This window comes from Lycorma delicatula, chromosome 13 (assembly GCF_047948215.1).
Source record: "Lycorma delicatula isolate Av1 chromosome 13, ASM4794821v1, whole genome shotgun sequence".
Classification (NCBI taxonomy): Eukaryota; Metazoa; Arthropoda; class Insecta; order Hemiptera; family Fulgoridae; genus Lycorma; species Lycorma delicatula.
In genome coordinates this window covers 4,573,815-4,595,652 of record NC_134467.1, presented here as the reverse complement: position 1 = coordinate 4,595,652, position 21,838 = coordinate 4,573,815, and the positions used below count along the sequence as shown (strand labels likewise).

Here is a 21,838-nt window from a genome sequence, read left to right as displayed (position 1 = left end):
TGAAAAATCAGGATGTCTTTAGAAAACTAATTTTTAATTATTAATTAAGAAATAGAAAAAGAAGATGATGTTGGAAATAAATTAAACAAATTATGTTTAACATTGTCCACAAACAAGAAAATAAAGCAAAATTACAATAATGACATAAAAGAATGAGTACAGGCACTGTATAAACACACATAGTAATAACTATTTAACCATTAAACATAGATAAATGACATTTTTAAAAATGCTAAAATCTCAAAACAATCTATTTTTTGATACGAGGCCACAACACTCAACCCACATGATGGTTGAAACAGTAAATATTCTAAATGGATAGAGTAAGATTACACATCATTTTTAAAAGACATTGATCAAAAAACATTTTAAAATACTAAAGATGATACACCAATTTTATTTATGTAACGAGTTAAAGATTCAAAACCATAATTCAAACCTAAAACCTGAATGTAGACACACATATTTACCACTCCCAACATGTAGACTGAACAAAATGGGAAGCTTTAATTTAGCTTTAATCATAACTAAAACAAGATAAACAAACTTGCTTTTTATCACACTAAAATAGAATCAATTTGTTTTTATAAAAAGAATTGTGCAAGTTTTAAATAAAAATCAACCTTTTCTGTGGAATATTGATTGTTAGATTAAAAAATAAATAACTTAGAAAGTACACCTGAAAATTAATTGATAATAATAATATTTAGTGGATGTTAGTTTTAACTTCACAGACGCATTCTAAAATCAAACTACATAATTCTGAAATCTTTTACATTACAAACAAAATGTTATTAACAACACTAACAATCACAACTGGGAAATAGGGATAAATGATAAACTTTTTACATGAACAACTTCCAATGCCTTTTCTGAAATTTATTTGGAACTGTCAGAACGATTAAAATAAAATATGAGATAATTGTTACCTTATCTCATTTTTTATTTTAACTGGCTGTTGACTGATTATTTTTAATTGTGTTCTAGGTCGTCGTAAATGAATGGAGGAAAACATGGAAACTGAATGTGGTTGAAACAATAAGTTTAAAATAAAAAAGGACAATCTAGGAATAGATTATTTTGTCTTAGACTGGGCAACAATTTAAATAAAAACAATTTAATAGTAGTGAAAATTAAAACAAAAATGTTATACGAATCGTAGAAAAAACATGATTGTGTCTATACCACTTTTTCTGAACTGGTAGAATTCCTTAGCGCCTACCAAATTATCGGATTGGAATGGTTCTGGGTTTAAAATGTAAAGTGTTCATAACATCATCCACATATTATAAACTAGAGTAACATATAAATCTAATTTTTTTCCCTTTAAGAAGTTGATAGCCTAGACCGGGCCCCTCAATGGTGGGAGTTCTAGTGTCTCGGTCTTTAATCCGGGTGTCCTGGGTTCAAATCCTTGTCAGGTATGGTGGTATTTTTCACATTCTACGAAATTGTCATTTCATCTAATCCTCTGATGGAATATCTAATGGTGGTATTACATAAATGAGAATGGTGGTTAACGTTAAATTATAAACATTACATAAATTTTGTTATACTTGTTTTAAATTACGTATCCTTGTAAGAATGCTATTAATTTTTTCTCATTAATCAAATTTTTTAATAAAATTTTTTTAATGGTCATGAAATTCTCTAATATGGATATTATAAAGATTTCTTCTTAAAGTATAACTCATTAAAGATTTTTACTAACATTACAAAACCTTTTGGCATAAGTTACAAATATCATTTTTCACTTTGATATGAATATTTAAATACAATTTTAAAATAGAACTTTTGAGTAGAAAGACTTCTGACAAAAGTTGCAACTAATCTTTTTTCCTTTGTATGATTATTTAAATGTAATTTTAAAGTAGAAAGTCGACTAAAAGACTTCTGACAAAAGTTACAAACATATTTTTTCTCTTTTGTATGAATATTAAGATGTGTTTTTAAACTAGAAGGGTGAGTAAAAACCTTTTGGCAAAAGTTACAAACATAATTTTTCTCTTTTGTATGAATATTAAGATGCTTCTTTAAACTAGAACGGTGACTAAAAACCTTTTGGCAAAAGTTACACACATATTTTTTCTCTTTTGTATGTATATTTAAATGCGATTAAATTTATGTATAAATTAAATTTATGTATTAAATTTTAATGTATATTTTAAATTGGAACTTTGATTAAAAGTCTTCTGACAAAAGGTACAAACATAATTTTTCTCTTTTGTGTGTATATTTAAATGTGATTTTAAATTAAAACCTTGATTAAAAGTCTTTTGACAAAAAGTACAAACATAATTTTTCTCTTGTGTATGAATATCAATATGTTGCTTTAAATTGCTTTTATAATTAAATGACTTTTGACAAAAGTTACAAACATAATTTTTCTCTTTTGTATGTATATTTAAATGTGATTTTAAATTAGAACTTTGATTAAAAGTCTTTTGAAAAAAGTTACAAATATAATTTTTCTCTTCATTATGCATAAAGTGGGTTTTTATACATTATCATGAATAAGAGACTTTTGACAAAAGTTATTATTATTTTTTTTGTTTTTACCGTGAAAGTTAATGTTTCTCTTTAAATAACATTTACATTTGAATCTTTCATTGCAATAGTCACACACCAATTTCTTTCCTTTCTGGATAGGTAAATTGTTTTCACTATTTACATTCTCGACTAAATTTTCTTCTGTCGTTACATCACCAGATGCACACTTACATTCACATTTTTTTTTTGTAATTCCATCATGCACAGAATAATTTATGCATCTCTTGCAGGTAATACAATGCTTGGCACTTCCCTTGATGGTTTCTTTACTGACGGTAACCTGTCAAATTAAAAATAACTAATAATTACAATTGCAAATGAAGGGGACAAACCAAAAAAAGGAATGTCTGATTATGACGGAATAAAAATGACATTAAATTATATTACCCGGTTCTCTTAATATAAGCTGTGCACTTTCACACTGTTCAGTTAAGATACTTTTAGACCAGACACATGTTTTCTTTAAATTTTTTTTTTCTTTACATTTTCACATTAAAATAAATTATAATATATTAAAATCTGTAGAACAAATATTTTTTCAGTAAATAACTTTCTTTTTTTTAAATTTATTTAATATGTTAATATTTAAAATTTTCTTAAAACATGTTATCTCTATAATAATACAGTACTATACTGATTATTTGATTTATTGAAAATTCTTATCAATGTATACCAATTTAAATAATATTTATAAGAATGTCCCCATAAAATTCTGTCTGCAGATACATGAGGCTGAATTTACAAATATAAATTAACAATTTTACTAAAATCTTCTCCAATCTAGTTATATTATGTTTGTTAATAAATGGTCTGCTACATTTGAGAAACCTATTTTATTATTTTTAAATGATTCAAATTTTTATTAAATCTATCTTTCAATGACCGATTTGTTTTTCCAATATATATTTTTTCACAATTATTGCATTTCATTTTATAAATATCAGAATAATCGTATTTATTTTTTACTACTTTATTATTACAATATTTTAGATGTTTTATTTTACAGTTATCAGGTTTATATTTATTATATGCATCAATTAAGTTTTCTATAATTTTATTTGTGTAGGGTAATTTATATAAATACATACGTTTTATTTGGAATTATATTTTTTAAATATATTATCGATCAATGAGGTATCATATTCATTTTTAATAGCTATATTCTTTATTTCGTTATAGAGTTCTTGTTTATAGTTTGTGTATTTTATTGCTCTATTTATCATTTTTTTAAATATTAATTTTTTGAGACCAAGGACAGTTGGAATTTTTGTTTATAATAATTTCATTTGAGGTAGGTTTTTTATATACTCGTTATTATTTTACTGTTTTCATTTATTTTAATATTTATGTCTAAATATTTTATTTTTCTGTTATGTTTCTTATTTCATAAGTAAATGTTAATGTTTCACGATAAGAATCTAAGTTGTTTAAAATTATTTCATGTTTGTTATTTATACTTTGTTCATATATAACTTAACGATCATCTACGTATCTAACCCGTAATAAAATAAATTAATTAAAAAAAAATTATTTAGTGAACAAATATTTGTTCTATAGATTATTTTAATGTGTAAATGTAGAGAAAAAAATTTAAAGAAAACATTACTGAGAAGATGGGCTTATGCCTAAAAGCGCTATAATGAGCAAAAAAAGTAAAGGTAAGAATGTTCTTCAATTCTGTACTTTGTGGAGTGGCTGAAAAAAAAAATATGATTAGCTAAATATATACGATAAATATATTCTATAAATACATAATGCATATACATATATATATATATATATATATATATATATATATATATATATATATATATATATATATATAATAATAAGATAAACAATATATACTAGAGAATAATAATAATACATTTAAAATAAATAAAATAAAAATACCACTTACTACTTGCTTTTTGTAAATTCTTACTATTAGCACTTTTGTGATGGACACCTCTTCATCAATGTATTAAAACTTTAAAAAAAATTTAATTGAAAAAAGAAGGCTGTTTCCTCCTTCTTAATCAAATTGTTAAAAAAGATTGCGAATGTCAGATTTTTAACAATCAAACTAAGGAGTAACATAATTCTTTTTTAAATCTTTTAAAAAGGTTTTAATGCATCTGATGAAATGGTGCGCGTTGCAAAAGCGCTAATATGTTAACATATATATATATATATATATATAATTACAAACATTATTATTGGTTGTCTATGTTACTACTCTCTTTAAGAATCTGTTGAAATATTTAGCTAGGATTTCCGCATTGAAATTCTTCTATTGATTTCAATATGTCTTTATGGAGTTGTCTTTTTATTCTCCTTAGGGTTTGGGTGGTTTCTTTTCTTTGTTTTACTGGATTTTGGAAGGATATTTCTGATTTTTGGGATTAGTGAAATACCACATTTGATGTCTTTTTTCCGCTGTTTCATCACATTTACTGTTTTTTAAAGAATTTTATCGGGGTTAATACTTCGGCGATTTATTTAAGGTTGTTGACTACATCTTGTAGAATCTGATTATATTTTTGGTAACTTTTTTGTAATTTTCATTCTTAATTACTCTGGTAGGGTTCATTTTTCTCTTAGTTTTAAATAAAGTAAAATTTAATAGAGTAAATTTAATTTTAGTTTTGACCAACATAGTGATCTAAGCCTGTGTCAACTCCTCGGAGGTCTTTTACGTTGTAGATCTTCTTGTAGTGGTGTTTGTCCATGAAGACATGGTCTAATTACCATTCTCCTTCAGTATAGTCAAGGTATTTTCAGATTGAGTTTTGAGGTTTCCCCTCTTGAAATATATGGATTTTGAGATTAGGTTGTGGTTCTTGCAGAGTTTGATAAGTCTCTGTCCATTTTGTTTTCTTTTGGGCAGGCCATTTTCCGATGATTTTTGATAACTTCTTTCTCTGCCTAGTTGAGCACCGAAGATTCAGATATCTCCAAGTGCTGCACCCTGTGGAGGCTCAATCTGGATTTTATAAAAGTTATTTTGAACAAAAGATACAGTCTGATCCTAATCGTTACACCGAAATACATATATTAAGAAATGAACCGCATGAAATTCAAAATTTAAAAATAAGGTAATAATAATGAAAAATAGTACAGTAGGATGCCAATTTTCCAGATGTCTGAATAACTGGGCTGCTTATCCAAACTAGGCAATTTAAAAAAATAAATGTTAGCCTCAACAGAAATTAGTTTTATAAATATTTATTTTAGTGGGTTTTTCAACTGAAATCCTTGCAATTCATATAGCAAAAACATATGACACTTATAGTAAAAACATATGGCATATATGACACTTATGCAGGAAGAGTGAAGATAAACTCGCCAAGAAAATTTTCAACATCAACAAGGCAAGTAAATTAAAGTTCATCAGGATGAAACACAAGACGACCTGGAACGACTAAACGTCTTAGAAGAAATCAAGGACAAAAGAAAATTTAGGGATGAAATCAGAAAATTGAACAAGATCAAGAGAAACAACAGGAAGAAGACGGGAGATGAAAAAAACAGTGAACGGATGAAGAGGTTTTGGAAAGAAAAGAAAAGAGAAGAAGGAAGTAAAGCCATGATTGGCTCAAGTTCATGCGCTCTCCTAAAGGAGAATAATCGGAAATAATAACAGTATGTATGAGTTAAGAAATGAACCAGATGTAATCCGGAATTTACATAGTAGATAATAATAATAATAATGAAAAGATAATACAGTGGAACACCAATTTTTCAGATGTCCAACTAACTGGACTGCTTAAATCAAGACAAGGAAACTTAAAAAAAACTACTACATTATTTGAAAAATTTAAACTATTCAAACAGGAATTTGCTTCAATCCTTTGCTTCAACAGGAATTTTTTTTATCAGTCTTTATTATACTGGGTTTTTTAACTGCCTTTTAAAAACATATACCAGGTGATAATTTGAAAAGTTACCAAATTTATTATTCAACAGCTATCGGTACCATCATACTTTTGTTGAAGGCATGGATACCATTTTCGGGGGCAACCTTTTTAAAATTATTTTCAAGGGTGGAACCCATCCTATCTACTACACCTACCCCAACTCAATAATCTTAAACGGCAATGGTAACATTTAATTGTATTAATTGACAACGCGGAAAAAATAATAAATTTTGGTGAAAAGAAAATTAAAATCCTCCCACCACTTTGCCTGGTAGGTGCAAAAAACCATTTGGTGTAGTACTTTTACGTTTCAGTCCTACAAAAAAAAAAACCTCAAATATAACACCATAAAAAATCACTTATAAAGTGATGACTTCTTAAACTGTTTGAAATAATCATAATCTGTGGATTAAAACTGTGAAAATTATTTTTTCTAAATTAACACAAAATTTTGCCCTTAATAGTTTTTTTTTTTTTTTTATGAGACAATGTAGCTTGCGACATCTCATTGGAATGCCCCTTTGAGTGACAAGTAATTTTTGGTTCAAATATAATAAAATTGGTTCACTGGTATTGAAGTTATGATTAAAAATGTGTTTTTTTACATTATGCTGAGATACAGCGTTACTGCCCAAACCATTAGGTCTGAAATCATCTGTTCTTGTTAAAAATATGTGTTTTAGGTTTCTTCAGCATTGTAGAAGTGTACCAGTAAATACAGCATTAAAACATCAGTTAAATAAAAAAAAATAAGTTTTAAATCCCTGAAAATTTCAGAAAGCATTTAAGGGCAAAATTTTGTGTTTGTAATTTAAAAATTAATTTTCACAGTTTTAATCCCCAGATTATGATTATTTCAAGCAGTTTAAGAAGTAATATCATGTAATTTTTGTTTTGGACTGAAATTTAAAATAGTTCTTTTTTAAATTTCAGTCCAAATAATTTTTTTGCACCTACCAAACGAGGTGGGTGGATTTTAATTTTCTTTTCACCAAAATTCATTATTTTTTTCAGGTTGTCAATTATGGTAATTAAATGTTACCATTGCCATTTATGATTATTGAGTTGGGATAGGCATAGCAGAGGGTGGGTTCCACTACTTTTAAAAAGGTTACCCCAAGAATGGTATACATGGCTGCAAACAGAAATATAATGGAACTGATTGCTGTTGAATAATAAATGTAGTAGTAGCTTTTCAAATGATAAGCCGGTTAAAACTAATTATATATGCAAATTTCTACATACCGTACTTTTTGTACCATATTTCTTCGTTATGTCTTTTTTCTTACATTGTGCATATGTTCCAAATATCTTCTTCATTTTACTGAAATACATTTACTTTTTATTTTTTTTTCTAGTGTCTTACCCGTTAAACATTAGAATGATATGTACAGTATATATGATAAACCTTTTTTAAATTGACCTTTCCAATTATCCACATTTGACTTTGCAGAGGTCCATCTGGATAATTGGTGTTCCACTGTATGAAAAATCTAATACCCTTACCGCTTCATTTTCAACTTTAAAATTTTCCGATTTTACTAAGTCTGTCTCTTCAATTGCTAAAGGATCTTTTTCGATACCACCATTACTAACATCAAGCAGTTCTTCATCCAGTTGTAGTAAATCAAGTTGCTGTAATAAAAAGCAATACATGAATGCTACAAAAAAATCATAAATACGTTTACCATTTATACAAATAGTGCAGCCACAGTTAAATAAATTATTACTATTATAATTAAGCGACTTTAATATGACAGGTTTTGCTAATGTTATAAAAAATGCTGCTACTCACCTTTCAGATTTTTCTACAAATTGCTATCTTTTACATAATATAATTGTAACTGTTGCGGTACATAAATAACTTGCAGTAATTCTCATGATTTTGCTTTTTCTAATCTTACTGACATTAGTGTTAATGTTGGTCATTGTGAAACTTTTTATCACGATAAATATCATTTATCACAAATGTCATCAGAGATAACATTATGTAATATTCTGAATTGTATTCTTATTTTTCAAAAATACTTACCAGATTAAAAAAATATTAATTTTTTAATATTCAGAAAAATAAAGAACCGAGATCAATTAAAACTTTAACTTATCTTAGAAAAATGACAAACGAATAAAAATAATTAAACATAATAATACAATAACAAATAACCACCTGTACTGGTGCATTAAAATTCAACTCTCTAGATTTAGTAATATGAAGATGGATGAATATGATGTAAATAATATTTATATTGCTGTACGATTTTATTTTTAGTATATTGCATAAATCGGAGTAAAATGAATATTATATTTGTAACAACTAAATAATATAAAAAAAAGTTAAATTTATCCTTAATAAGTTTGCCTTCCTTAGTTTAAACATTTCTGTCACATGATTTTAAATAAAAATCCACGTTATTAAGATTGGATTAGTAAAATAACTCATTACGTGTAATGAGACAACACGTTTGGAATAGTAATTCATATACATTATTTGTCATTATCCACTCATCTATTTCATTACAGAGTTCTTTGTTCACTCTACCATACATAAATTTAACAGGAATAAGACTTTTTAGTTTAGTAGAAATATACATGAAATGTCTTCTGCATACTTTTTTCATTCTTCAGTCATCATCATCATATCAACTTAGTTCACCATGGTCCAATTAGATGACGGTGATATGTATGACATGTAAGCAAAGGGTAGCATTGTACACTCAGGCCGACCATTCCTGAGGCGTATGGTTGACTGAACCCCAACAACCAAAGTACACAGATATCTACTCGGTTTTTAAATCTGTACAAAAGCAACTAACTTTTGCTAGGATTTGAACCTGAAAACCTTTAATTTCAAAAATAGCTGTAAAGCAACTTATTTACAATGGGTTAATCACTAGACCAGCATGGTAGATATATATATATATATCTAAAATAACAAAAAAATAACCACCAAATAGAGTCAAAGAAACCTAAAAATCTAATATCAAAAGTTGAGATTCGCATGATCCTGCATCATCAGTTGGTACACAACTCCAAAAAAACATTAAAAAAAAACTAACTAAGATTTAAAAAACATAAACCATAATAATGACAAAACTTTGATCATTGCCCAACAAAAATTTTTTTTTTTAACGTTTCCTTCACTTCGTAAGTCAAATCTTACTAATTTTGGGTTTGAAAAAAACAAGTATGACAAAGACAAATTTTTATTAGCTCTAGTTTCTGTGATATACAATAGGTGAAAGTATTTTATTCTAACAGTAATAGAAAACAATACTCTCCAACTACATATACAAACCACACAGAAAGTCCATTTGACATTTTTATAATGACAGTTACATTCAGAGTTCTTAATCGATAGAAGAATACCTGGCAGTTGGTCGGGTCTGAAGAGAATCAAGTGGTGGCTTCATGAGATCGCTGTCTTTTGGCTTTCCTCTTCCAAGTCACGGAGCATCCCTACACACAGATCAGCTGTAATCTGCAAGCATTTTGTCATTCCAACAGCCCTGATATCTTTGTTCCATTGCTGAAATATCCTGATGGAATCTTTCTCAGTGTTCATCATTTTGCATCATTTAATGAAAGAAATTTGTCTCTTAAGTACTTAAAGGCCTGTCCTCGGTTTATACTTTTGACAAAATTTTACATCAAACCCAGCTTTATGTGAAGAGGTGAAAGAACATCTTCTGGGTCCATGAAAGGCTAAGCAAGAATTAATCTTCTTGCTAAAATTAAAATTTCTTGCAGGCCAATCTGCTTGAATTTAACGTGATTTCCTATCCCTGCTGTCCCACATACATAAAAACAGCAGTATTTAGTGTACCCCAAAGCATTCCTAAGAGTACAGTAATGACTTTTAGATTGATACAGATTTTCCACTGGTGTTCAGCACATTTGATTACAGTCTAGGAGGATTGCCATGTAAAATCACCATTTTTATGATGATTTTTGAATTGAGCGTATGGAAATACATAAGAATAAGTTATTTTTGAGCCTGAAACATTTTCATTGTTGGGCATTGTAATCATTTCATTTGTTCTTAACATTACTAGGGCTATGTTTTCTAAATTTTAGTTTTTAGTTATTTATTTTTTGTTTTTGTTTGGTGAAATTTTGGAATTTTGTGACTGATGATGTGGGATCCCATAAAAGTCAACTTTTGGTATTAGTTTTTTAGGTTTCTAATAATATTTGGTGATTATTTTTCTTTTTGTTATTTGAGGTGATTTGCCACAGTGGTCCAGATGTTGATTAATTGAATTTTCACAAAGTTACATACAGGTTGCCCTGTGGGTGTTGCATTGTGGCTTATGCTGATGATGGGCTCATGGTAGTCGAAGGATGCTCGTGGAGGGGGGTTGACTTCTAAACCACTCAGGCTTACAGGATACTTGAATTGTGGGGTCATCAACATAAGATGACTTTCAGCCCGGAGAAGATCACTATGATGCTCCTCAAAGGCTGTTTCGTAGTGATGCTTGCTGGTTCGTGTTTTGTTTGCAGCCCAGCGCATAAAATACATTCAGGTGCAAAAGTACCTCGAGGTGTTTCTTGATGAGAAAATGCAATTCAAGAAGAAGCACCTTCAATACATCGCGGAGAAGACTTATAGTGCCTTCTTTCATATATGGTGTATGGTCAATCCTGATTGGGGTCTTAATTTTAAGACCATTAGTAATCTGTATAATGGCTACTGAGGCAATTGTGCTGTAATGCAGTGCCTGCTTGAGTAGATAAGCTAATGTTTAAAAGCTATTGGAAAATATTGTTAAGGGCTCAACGCCTTATAATTGTAACAGTAGTAGGTGGCTGCGGTACAATTTCATGGGAGGCGATCTAGGTGATTGTGGGCATGAAACTGATAAGACTTGATTGCATCTGAGTGGCAACACCATTATGTTTCCAAGAAGTAAGGAGAGTTAACTACCGACAAAGTTTAGGAAATTGAACGTGGTAATACTTTGTGGCATCCCAGATGGAATGAGACAGAGGGCGGACATTATAGGCAAGGTCTATTTCCTGATGTTGTTAGTTTGCAGGGTGCCTCTTGGGTGTCCCCAAATAAGTACGTGATGCAATATCTTTCTGGGCATGGTGATTTCCGAGAAAGGCTGCAGAGGTTCAGTGTCGTGGACTCAGGAATGTATCCGCAATGGGGGCAATTGGATGATGTGCATCATATTCTGTATTCATCATACTCAATGATAGTTAGGGGAGATATATAAAAATGTTAAGAAACAAACTGTTGTAATCGAAAATATACATATTAGGTAATAATAATGAAAAATGAAAATAATAAACATTTGGGCCTAATGACTATAGCAGTCTATTAAAAGATATTACTGGGATACCAATTTTCCAGATGTCCAACTCCACTACTTACATCCAAACTAGACAACTTAAAAAACTAATACATTATTTGAAAAATTTAAATACTATTCAAGTAAATTTTCAATAGAAATTTTTTTATCAATGTTAATTTAACTGGGTTTTTTAATTTAAGTTTTTGCAATTCATTTAGCAAAAACATATATGTATTTTGGCCATTGTAAAACTGAATGTAAAAGAAAATTTCTACATTCTTTATTTTTTGAACCATATTACTGAATCTCTTCTCTTATTTACATTGTACATATTTTCCAAATTTCTTTTAATTTTACTGAAATACATTTTTATATAATTTTTATTCTTTGTGTCTTACCCATTAAACATCAGAATTTTATGTGCAGTATAAATAACAAATTTTATATGCAGGATAGATCTTTCTTAATATGTCCAGATTTGGCCATGCAAAGTTCCATCTGAATAATTGGTGTTCCACTGTAAGAAAAATCTAATAAACTTACCACTTTATTTTCAACTTTTATATTCTCTGATTTAACTAAGTCAGTCTCTTTTAAGTGCTAAAGGATCTTTTTCGATAACACCATTACTAATATCAAGCGGTTCCTCTTTCAGTTGTAGTAAATCTACTTGCTGTAATAAAAAGCAAAATATGAAAGGTACAAAGTAAATATGTTAATGATTTATTGTACAATTTATAAAATGAAAATAAATTGTATATCTAATTTACTTACCACACACACAAACTGTGCTGCCACAGTTTAATTATTATTATTAGGCGACTTTATTGTGCCAGTTTTGTACAGGAAAACCTATGAAATGTTCCTTTTGCTAAATGTTATCATACAAATTTAAATGTTACAAAAACTGCTACTAACCTCAATAATTGTGAAGGTGGTATTATTGTTTTCTACAAATTGTAATCTTTTACAATCAAATAATTTGTTAAACTGTTGCAGTAATTCTAATGATTTAGATTTTCCTTATTTTAGTGACATTAATATATTAATATTGCTTATGGTGAAATTTTTTATCATGATAAATATCATTTATCACAATCATTATGAGAGATAACATTACCTAAGACATTCAGCATTTACTAAATGAGTCTGATTGTAAATATTTATTTTTTATATTACCACATTAGCATGAAGCTTGTGGGTGGAATGTGAAAATGGAATTTTATAGCGTATGTATTTTATAGTGACTGTCATGTACCAAAAGTACTTATGCAAAAAAGGTAATTTTCAAAGCAGCTCTCAAGTGAACTTTTTATCGCAATTATTAAAAAGTAATAGCTCCATAAGCTTAAAAAAAAATATAAATTTACTTTAAAATTAAATAAAATGAAATTCATTCAGTGTGCGATAAGGAAGTGTTGAAGTGGCAAGATAAACGAGATTTCTTGTGTTTGACAACCAAACACAAATTAGAACACGTAGAAGTGTATGAAAAACAAAAAAGGCAATGGTTCTAAACACTGCCAATGATTATATATTTTATAGTTGAAGTTGATAGGGTGGATCAAATTCTAAACACATACCCACAAGAAACAAAAAGGCAAGAAGGATGTTAAAAGCAGTTCTGCCTACCTTTAAATATCACTATATTCAATGCTCATGTTTTACACAAGAAAAGTGGTAGCAAGTATAATCCTCTTCAATTCAGAGAGCAAATTGTTGAAATTCATCAAAGTCATTCCCAAAAAACATAGGCTCTGTGTAGATGACCCTCACATTATCTGTGCATGACATTCCAGTCATATATTCCAGATACAGAAAAAACTCTACAAATAACAACATGTTGTTTGTACAGGGTGATTAAAATAAACGGCAAATTTTGAAAGTTGTGTCTGTAGCTGTGGGCGATTGGTACCACTTGATAAGTGGCACCAACCTCTCTAACTTAACCTGCCATTTAGTTGGCATGGATCCTTGGAGTAGTGCGCAACGTGTATTTGCTATCAAAGCGTTTTACAAAAACAATGACAGTGTGGAGGGAGCGCCTAGAGAATTTTGCCATCATTTTAATCTGGGACGGCACGACCATGTTCCATCAACACATGCAATTAAAACATGGATATCTAATTTTGAGGAAACTGGTTCAGCAATGAAAAAGAAACCTCCAGGCCGTGAGCGAACCGTCCGTACACCACAGAATGTTCAAGGTTTACAAGATGCTGTCACACGAAGTCCACATCGGTCAATCCGTCTGAACTGAAACCGAACAACGCAGTTGTGCGAGCACAATTCTGTAACGTAATGCTTCAGAAGATAAATTATAACAAAGAGTTTGTTCACGAACTGTGGATGTCAGACGAAGCGCATTTCCACCTCAGTGGATTTGTTAACAAGCAAAATTTCAGACATTACGCACAAGAAAATCTTACGCAGCTACACCAGCGTCTGCTGCACAGCCAGAAAGTGACTGTGTTATGTGCTATGTCATCTTACGGTGTTATATTTTTTTGAGGATGACAACGATCTTGCGATTACAGTGACATTGGCTCGTTACGTAGCCGTGCTTGAAATCTTCGTTGTGGAACAACAAAAGAGATTTCCACCAATTTTTAACACAGCCTGGTTTCAACAAGACTGAGCAACGTCACATACTGCACGAATATCGATTGCAGCTGTACGCCGATTGTTTGAACAATGTGTCATTTCACGAAATGGTGACATTAGATGGCCTCCCAGATCGCTTGATCTCTCAGCTTGCGATTACTTTTTGTGGGGTCACCTTAAAAGCAAAGTGTTCCACAGTAGACCTGCTACAACGGAAGAACTGAAGGCAAAGATCCGAGAAGCAATTGCGGAAATTCCAGTTGAGATGTTACGTCAAAACATGAACAATTTAATGAAGAGACTTCGTGAGTGTTTAGGTAGAAGAGGAGGTCACCTGAAAGATGTTATCTTTAAAAAATAAACTAAAATGTATGTATCCTAAAATGGCAACATTTGTACAATTGCACGAAATGAAATTCATTTTCTAAAAAAAATTTTTCATTATCGTTATTTAATTTTAAAAATTTCCCGTTTGTTTGAATCAGCCTGTATAAGAAACACATAAGAAAGGAATTTAAATATGACTGGAATGAATGTGATGTTGGTCTTTGTGCTGTCCTTTGTTTTAGAAATTTGCATACTAAGAAAGAATACAAAAATATTTCTTAAAAAATTTTTATTTCAAAAACTTTATAATTAATAAAAAAAAAAGAAGATTTATAACTAGTTTTAAATCAAAATATAGTATAAACAGCTCTATGAATTGGAAAATGTGAATGTATGTTATTGTGTCATTTTGATCAGATTGCCTAAATTTATAAATATGTATGAATCATTTTCATAAAAACTAATTTATTAGCAGTTTTTAGAGTAAAGCGTTTATTTGTAATGTATATGATGAATGAATGAATAAATAAACCTTTATTTCTCTTGTACAAGATATGAAACAAAATACCTGTAAAGGATAACCAGTACCCAGGGCATGTACCACTTTATATAAAAGGGAATAAAAAAATTAAAACTGTTTTTAAATTAACAGTAGCAATGAATGCTCTTATAAATAAAGAAATTAATTGTTGAAGTCCAAGATCAATTAAAATTTTAATTTATTATGTTAGAAAAATGACAAAAGAATAAAAATAATTAAACATAATAATACTACAAAAAATGACAACCCACACTTGTGCATTAAAATTCAACATTCTAGATTTAGCAATATGAAGAAGATAGATGAATATAATGATGTAAATAATATTTATATTGTTGAACACATTTTTATCATTGGTGTACTGTATAAATTTGGAGTAAAATGAATATTGTTATATCTGTTTTGTTAACACACTATTTTGTAACAACTTAATAATATAAAAAAAATGTTAAATAATTTTAGTATTAATATTATGACTATAATTATAATTATAAATTTACCCTTAATAAGTTTGCCTTCTTAATTTTGATTAGCTCCATTGCAGGATTTTAAATAAAAAACCGAAATGTTCGTAAGATTGGATTAGAAAATTTATTAATTATGTATCATTTACATGATGAAAAACTTGTTTGGAATAGTAATTCATAAACATTATTTGTCATTATACACTCATCTATTTCATTAAGGAGTTCTTTGTTCACTCTGCTATAGATAAATTTAGCAGAAATATACATGAACTGTCTTCTGAAGACTTTTTTATGTTTCTGACATTTTTATGTGAGAAAAATATACATACAAGATGAATATTTATATTCTTATGTCATCATCATATCAACTCAGTTCACCGTGGCACAATTAGATGACGATGATATGTATGACATGTAAACAAAGGATATTCTTACACATACTCAAGCTGACCTTTCCTGAGATGTGCAGTAGACTGAACTCCAACAACAAAAGTACACCGGTATACACTGTTACTTATTAAACCTGTACAAAAGCAACTAACTTTTATTAGGATTTGAACCTAAGAACATTCTACTTTGAAAGTAGCTGTTAAACAACTGATTTGTAATGAGTTAACCACTGGACCAGCCTGGTTAGCTAAATATATATATATATATATATATATATATATATATATATATTATATATATATATATATATATATATATATATATATATATATATATATATATATATATCAAATAATAAAAAATAGTCACCAAATACAGTAACAGAAACCTAAAGAACTAATACCAAAAGTCAACTTTTTACAGAAATTTTGGAATCTTGTACAGGCTGATGGGATCCCGTAAAAGTCAACTTTTAGTATTATTAGTATTTTAAGTCTCTTTTACTGGGATTGGTGATTATTATTTTTTGTTCTTTGAGGTTATTTGGCACAGTGGTCAGTATGTTTATGACTAATTCAATTTTCACACAGACACACAGACACACACAGACACACACACACACACACACACACACACACACACACACACACACATTAAGAAACGAACTGTATGTAACCTAAAATATACATATTATATAATAAATAAAACAATGAAAATAATAATAATGAAAATTTGGGGCTAATGATTATAGCAGTCTATGACTACAAGATATCAGTGGTACACCAATTTTCCAGATATCCAACTAACTGCACTGCTTAAATCAAGACCAAGCTACTTACAAAAACTAATAAACCATATGAAAAATTGAAACACTATTCAAATAAATCTTTGCTTAAATACAAATTTTTTTTATCAATCTTAATCTTACTGGGGTTTTTAATTTAATTTTTTTTCAATTCATTTAGCAAAACAAATTTCAAGACACTTTATTTTTTGAACTACATCACTGAATCTCTATTTTCTTACAGTAACATATGTTCCAAAATTAGAATAATGTGTGCATATATGATAATACTTTTTTAAATTTTCCTTTTCAAATATCCAGATTTGGCTTTACAAAGGTACAATCGGATAACTGGTGAAACCTAATAATACCTTACCCACTTTATCTTCAACTTCTACATTTTCTGATTTAACAATGTCAGTCTCTTCAATTTCTAAAGGATCTTTTTCGTTATCACCATTACTAATATCAAGCGGTTCCTCTTTCAGTTGTAGTAAATCTACTTGCTGTAATAAAAAGCAAATCATGAACGCTACAAAATATATATGTTTACGATTTATTGAACAATTTATAAAATTAAAATAAATTGTAAGTCTAATTCGCTTACCGCACACAAACAGTACAACCACAGTTTATTATTATTATTATCATTAAGTGACTAATGTGCCAGGTATTGTAAACGAAAACCTAGGAAATGTTTCTTTTGTTAAATGTTTTCATACAAACTTATCAAGGTTACAAATTCTGTTACTCACCTTACAAATTATATGGTGGTATTGTTTTCTACAAATTGTAATCTTTTACATTCAGATAACTTGTTAAACTGTTGTGGTAATACTCATGATTCCGTTTTTTCTAATCTTACAAACATTACTATATTGTTTATGGTGAAATTTCTCAATGATAAATATAATTTACCTGTAGAGATAATGTTACCTAAGATTTTGGATTCTCATCTTATCAATACATACTAGATTTTTAAAATATAAATTTTGTAAGATTCAATATTTAACGAATGAGAGTTTGATTCTAAATAATATTTCTTTTTTATGTTGCCACATAAGCTTGAAGCTTGTGTGGAAGATGGAAATGCAATTTTGTAGCATATAAGAAAAATACCACGTCTAACTGGAATTTTATATTGATCATGATAACAAATTTTTCCTGAGGTATTGCAACTATGTATTACAGTGGTCACTATGAAAGATGGCACTCACGTTTAAACTACTGCATCTCAGTTTAAAAAAAAATCACACTATAAAAATGAAGGTATCAATAGAAGTTGTAGTTATTTAAAAAATTGTGGGCATGAAAAGCTGATTTTTTAGAAAATGTCAATTTTGAATTGCTATAAAATCCAAACCAATAGAGATAAAAGTTTTCTACTTTTGGAAGTAGATTAAACGATTGTTTCTGAATAATTGTAATTAAGATTTAACCCAAAACTACTACTATTTAAGCATATTAAAAACTTACCGAATACCAATGATGTATCCTTTGCTTTAGGGTAAAAATAGAAAATTAGGTCATAACAACAAATAACGAATTGATCATAGACTTAACAACTGTGAGAATATGAAAAAGGATTCAAAAAAGTAAGATCATGTGCAGAACACATCTGGAACCTTAAAACAATAATAAGGGGAAAAAATGACAACATAAAAACTAAGTAATTGTTTTCGTAGATCTCACAAAGGCATACATCTCAATCTATAGAACTTTCTCATTTAACATCCAAGAATGGTGTAGATCCCAACACGATTAACATTACTAAACAGACTCTTCCAAACACAAAATCAGAACTAAAATTCATAGCAGTATCAGATGAATTAGAAATTAAAAAAGAAGTAAGGCAAGTGAGTGGTTTAGCATCAATTCTCTCTACCTGTGTGCTAGAGAAAGTAATAAAAGAACGGGAAAAAAAGGTGAAAAAGGCAACTGAACAAGTAAACTGCCTAAAACACTTTGCAGAGAGAAAATAAGGCTAAAGATTTCCTTGAAAAAGACAGAATTCATGACCATCCAAGATTCCCCCCCAATCACTAAAAACGAAATATGGTAAAATCAATAAGTTAAATTTAAATATACAGGAGAAATAATTCAAATGAATGAATTCAATAAAAAAAGCAAATCAAACAAGAATTAGAAAAATTAAATTAGTCTACCGATGAACATAAGATATTTAAACAAGAACAACTCAGGGGATGCTAAAATCAGGTACTAAAATACAGTAATCAAACCAGAGGACCTGTTTGCTTCAGATGTATCTTCAATTTGAAATCAGGTAAAATAAATCCAATAGAAAAATAGAGTAAAAACTTGAAAAAGATTCTAGAACAATAATAATACAAGAAAATGGATGCAAATTTAGAAGTAATAAAGACATTTACAAATACAATGAAACCGAGAAAATGTCAATTCCATCAGAAAATGAACAGTCAAATCTTTTTCAATCTTACAAAACAGATTTTCAACCACATTTACAGAAAAAAGAATGGATATAAACAGATTTGAATGGTTGTAACTGACATGAAAATATTTGAAGTAGTAGTACAATACAGAACCAGTAAAGATTTTAAAGAAAAGTAGAAAAAGAAACAAAATTTCGTCAGAAGAGGGAAAGCAAAAGAACAAACTGTTGGAAATCCACCAAATAAAATATGCATAAGAAAGAGACATGAATGTAAAATTCTTGCTTCATTTTCCTAAGTTGACCAAATGTACAAAAAAAAAAAAAAAATTAAAAAAGCTAACATGTTCATGTGATGTATGTTCAGTCATATGTGGTAAAAAAAAACAAATCATTTCTGCTACATTATCCTGTTCAGTCTTAATATTTTTATTAAGAGGCAGAGCTTCATTACTAAAATTATTATTCGCAGGCCCATTCATCATCTATAAAAAATAAATAAAAATTAAAATAAATATCCTTAATAAAAAAAATATGTATATATAAAAATACTGTTGCGTTTTACTCTTCTCATAAACAGCTCTCTTATAATCCTTAATGATTTCTTTTTTCATTGTGCTTTATGGTGGCTTGAATGAGGTTATATTTGATACTGATGCAAGTTTTCTCAATGAAAAAGATAAGAACACACGAAGAACATTAATACATGATGCTATATGAGGCTCACATTAAATCTCTCTGTGAGGCCATGTGACATGGCCCTTGGCTCACAGATTCTTTGATTTGTAGAAATGAATGTGATTTTTTTTTTTAAATACATTTTTTATTAATTTTTTCTGTTGTTGATAAGTTTTCTATTTGTTTTTGTTTAGTTCCAGATACAGTTTGTGTGTATTGCTTTTTAATTGACTACATTTCTGTTTAATTTTAATCGATTTTATTTACTCAGAAATAAATTCTCTACAAGTAAGTTTTTATTCCAAACCTAATTCTAGTATTTTTCAGCATGAAGTTTTTGTTTTGATTTATTTTTGAATGATTTTTGGTGATAATATGCTGATTTTGGCACAGATTCTGATGAAAACCCTTAATACAGATCAAAATTTGACAAACCGGTTGTAAATGAAAAAGATAAAAAATTAGAGGTTTATAAAGAGTGATTCAGAGGAAAGTTATGACAGAACTATGAATCTGTCTGATTTTGTGACTAATTCGGTTGACATAAGTAGTGGCATAAATGTTTTCAACAGTGCGCAGTATACAATGATAAGAGTTGGTGAATCTAATTTAACTGCAGTTAATAACTTTAATATAAAATATATTTTATGAGGAAAATCCCATTATTTTTCCCAATGACTTTTCACTGTTAGTTAATGATGAAATAACAGCAAATGTACAGATGTCAACCCCCAAGATGTGTATTATGCACTTTTTATCAATCATGCCATTTTCAACTTATTAGTCAATGAAACGAATCATTATGCAAAACAAAAGTTTGAATTTGAAAAGAGAAAGAGAGAACAACCGAGAATTATAAAAAAAAGCTCTTGATTGAAGAAATTCAATCCACCTTACAAATGAAATGAAAAGATTCTGTGGGATAATTTTGTGGATCGGTCTTGGTAAAATGCAGAGTATATAGTAAGTCTATTATATTATAACCAGGTTGGTAAGCTAATTTATTGTAACATATTTGAGATTCTTCTGAGAATGTTCCATGGCTCAAATAATGAAAATGTACCATATGAAAGACTGGACAAAGTTCACCAACTCATCGACTAGCTTCTTCCAAAGTTTCAAGATGCAATGAATTCTCAGGAAGAGATGTGAATCGATGAATATAATTCTTTTCAGGGGGACCAATTGTCTTTCATCAATACTATCCAAAAAAGGCATCAGCACAGGATGAACACTATTGTGAAAATTGGTATAAAAGTGTATCGTTGGTTTCTCAGTTACTTGATTGTTGTACATTAACACCTAATGAAAAAGAAAGTATACAAAACAATTAACAGAAACCAAACTGAAAAATGTTGAAATAGTTAATGATTTCAACAAAACAGAAGAAAGGGAAGGACACCACGAAACCCACAGTGGTAACAGACTACAACAGTGCAATAGCATTATTTATAGATTCAAGTGGAATAAAAAATAATTCTTGAAATACTATTTGAATTTCAATTGTCAGTACTTTGTTTTTGTACAACCTTGTTATCAAAGAACAAAAACTTCCAATGAAAACCTAAATAATTAAGGAAGAATTAACTTTACATTTTTACAAACATTTGACAATTATGTGCAAACTGAAGTCAGTCAAAATGGATTTAACAAATGGCTGATCAACACTGAAGGGGCAAACAAAAATTAACAAAAGGGTGGCAACAAAATGTTCTGTTTTGATGCCTCCTTTTGTCTTCATTGCTTCAGCTGTTGAATGATTTTGTTATCTCATAAAACCTTTAATAGAAAGTTTGTTTATCATGATTTTGTGTAAAAATGTTTTGTATTGACTTGTTTATAACAAAATTGATAATTAAATGATAGAAATGATGAACAGAATTGA

At 28.9% G+C, this 21,838-nt stretch overlaps 1 protein-coding gene across 4 annotated transcripts in view; it reads right to left on the bottom strand.

The window, feature by feature from the left end:
- Positions 1–2,342: 2,342 nt before the first annotated feature.
- Positions 2,343–21,838, bottom strand: part of LOC142333735 (uncharacterized) — a 45,030-nt gene continuing 25,534 nt past the window's right edge. The window contains exons 4-7 of one of the 4 annotated variants that reach the window (XM_075381186.1): positions 17,242–17,371; positions 12,296–12,425; positions 7,956–8,084; positions 2,343–2,830 (exon numbers count right to left, since the gene is read on the bottom strand). In XM_075381186.1, coding sequence (XP_075237301.1) covers positions 12,388–12,425; positions 17,242–17,371 — 168 coding nt within the window. In that variant the 3' untranslated portion in view covers positions 2,343–2,830; positions 7,956–8,084; positions 12,296–12,387. Of the gene's footprint in view, positions 2,831–7,955; positions 8,085–12,295; positions 12,426–17,027; positions 17,372–21,838 lie in introns of those variants that run through there. The other 3 variants (XM_075381187.1, XM_075381185.1, XM_075381188.1) reach the window with 3 other exon arrangements.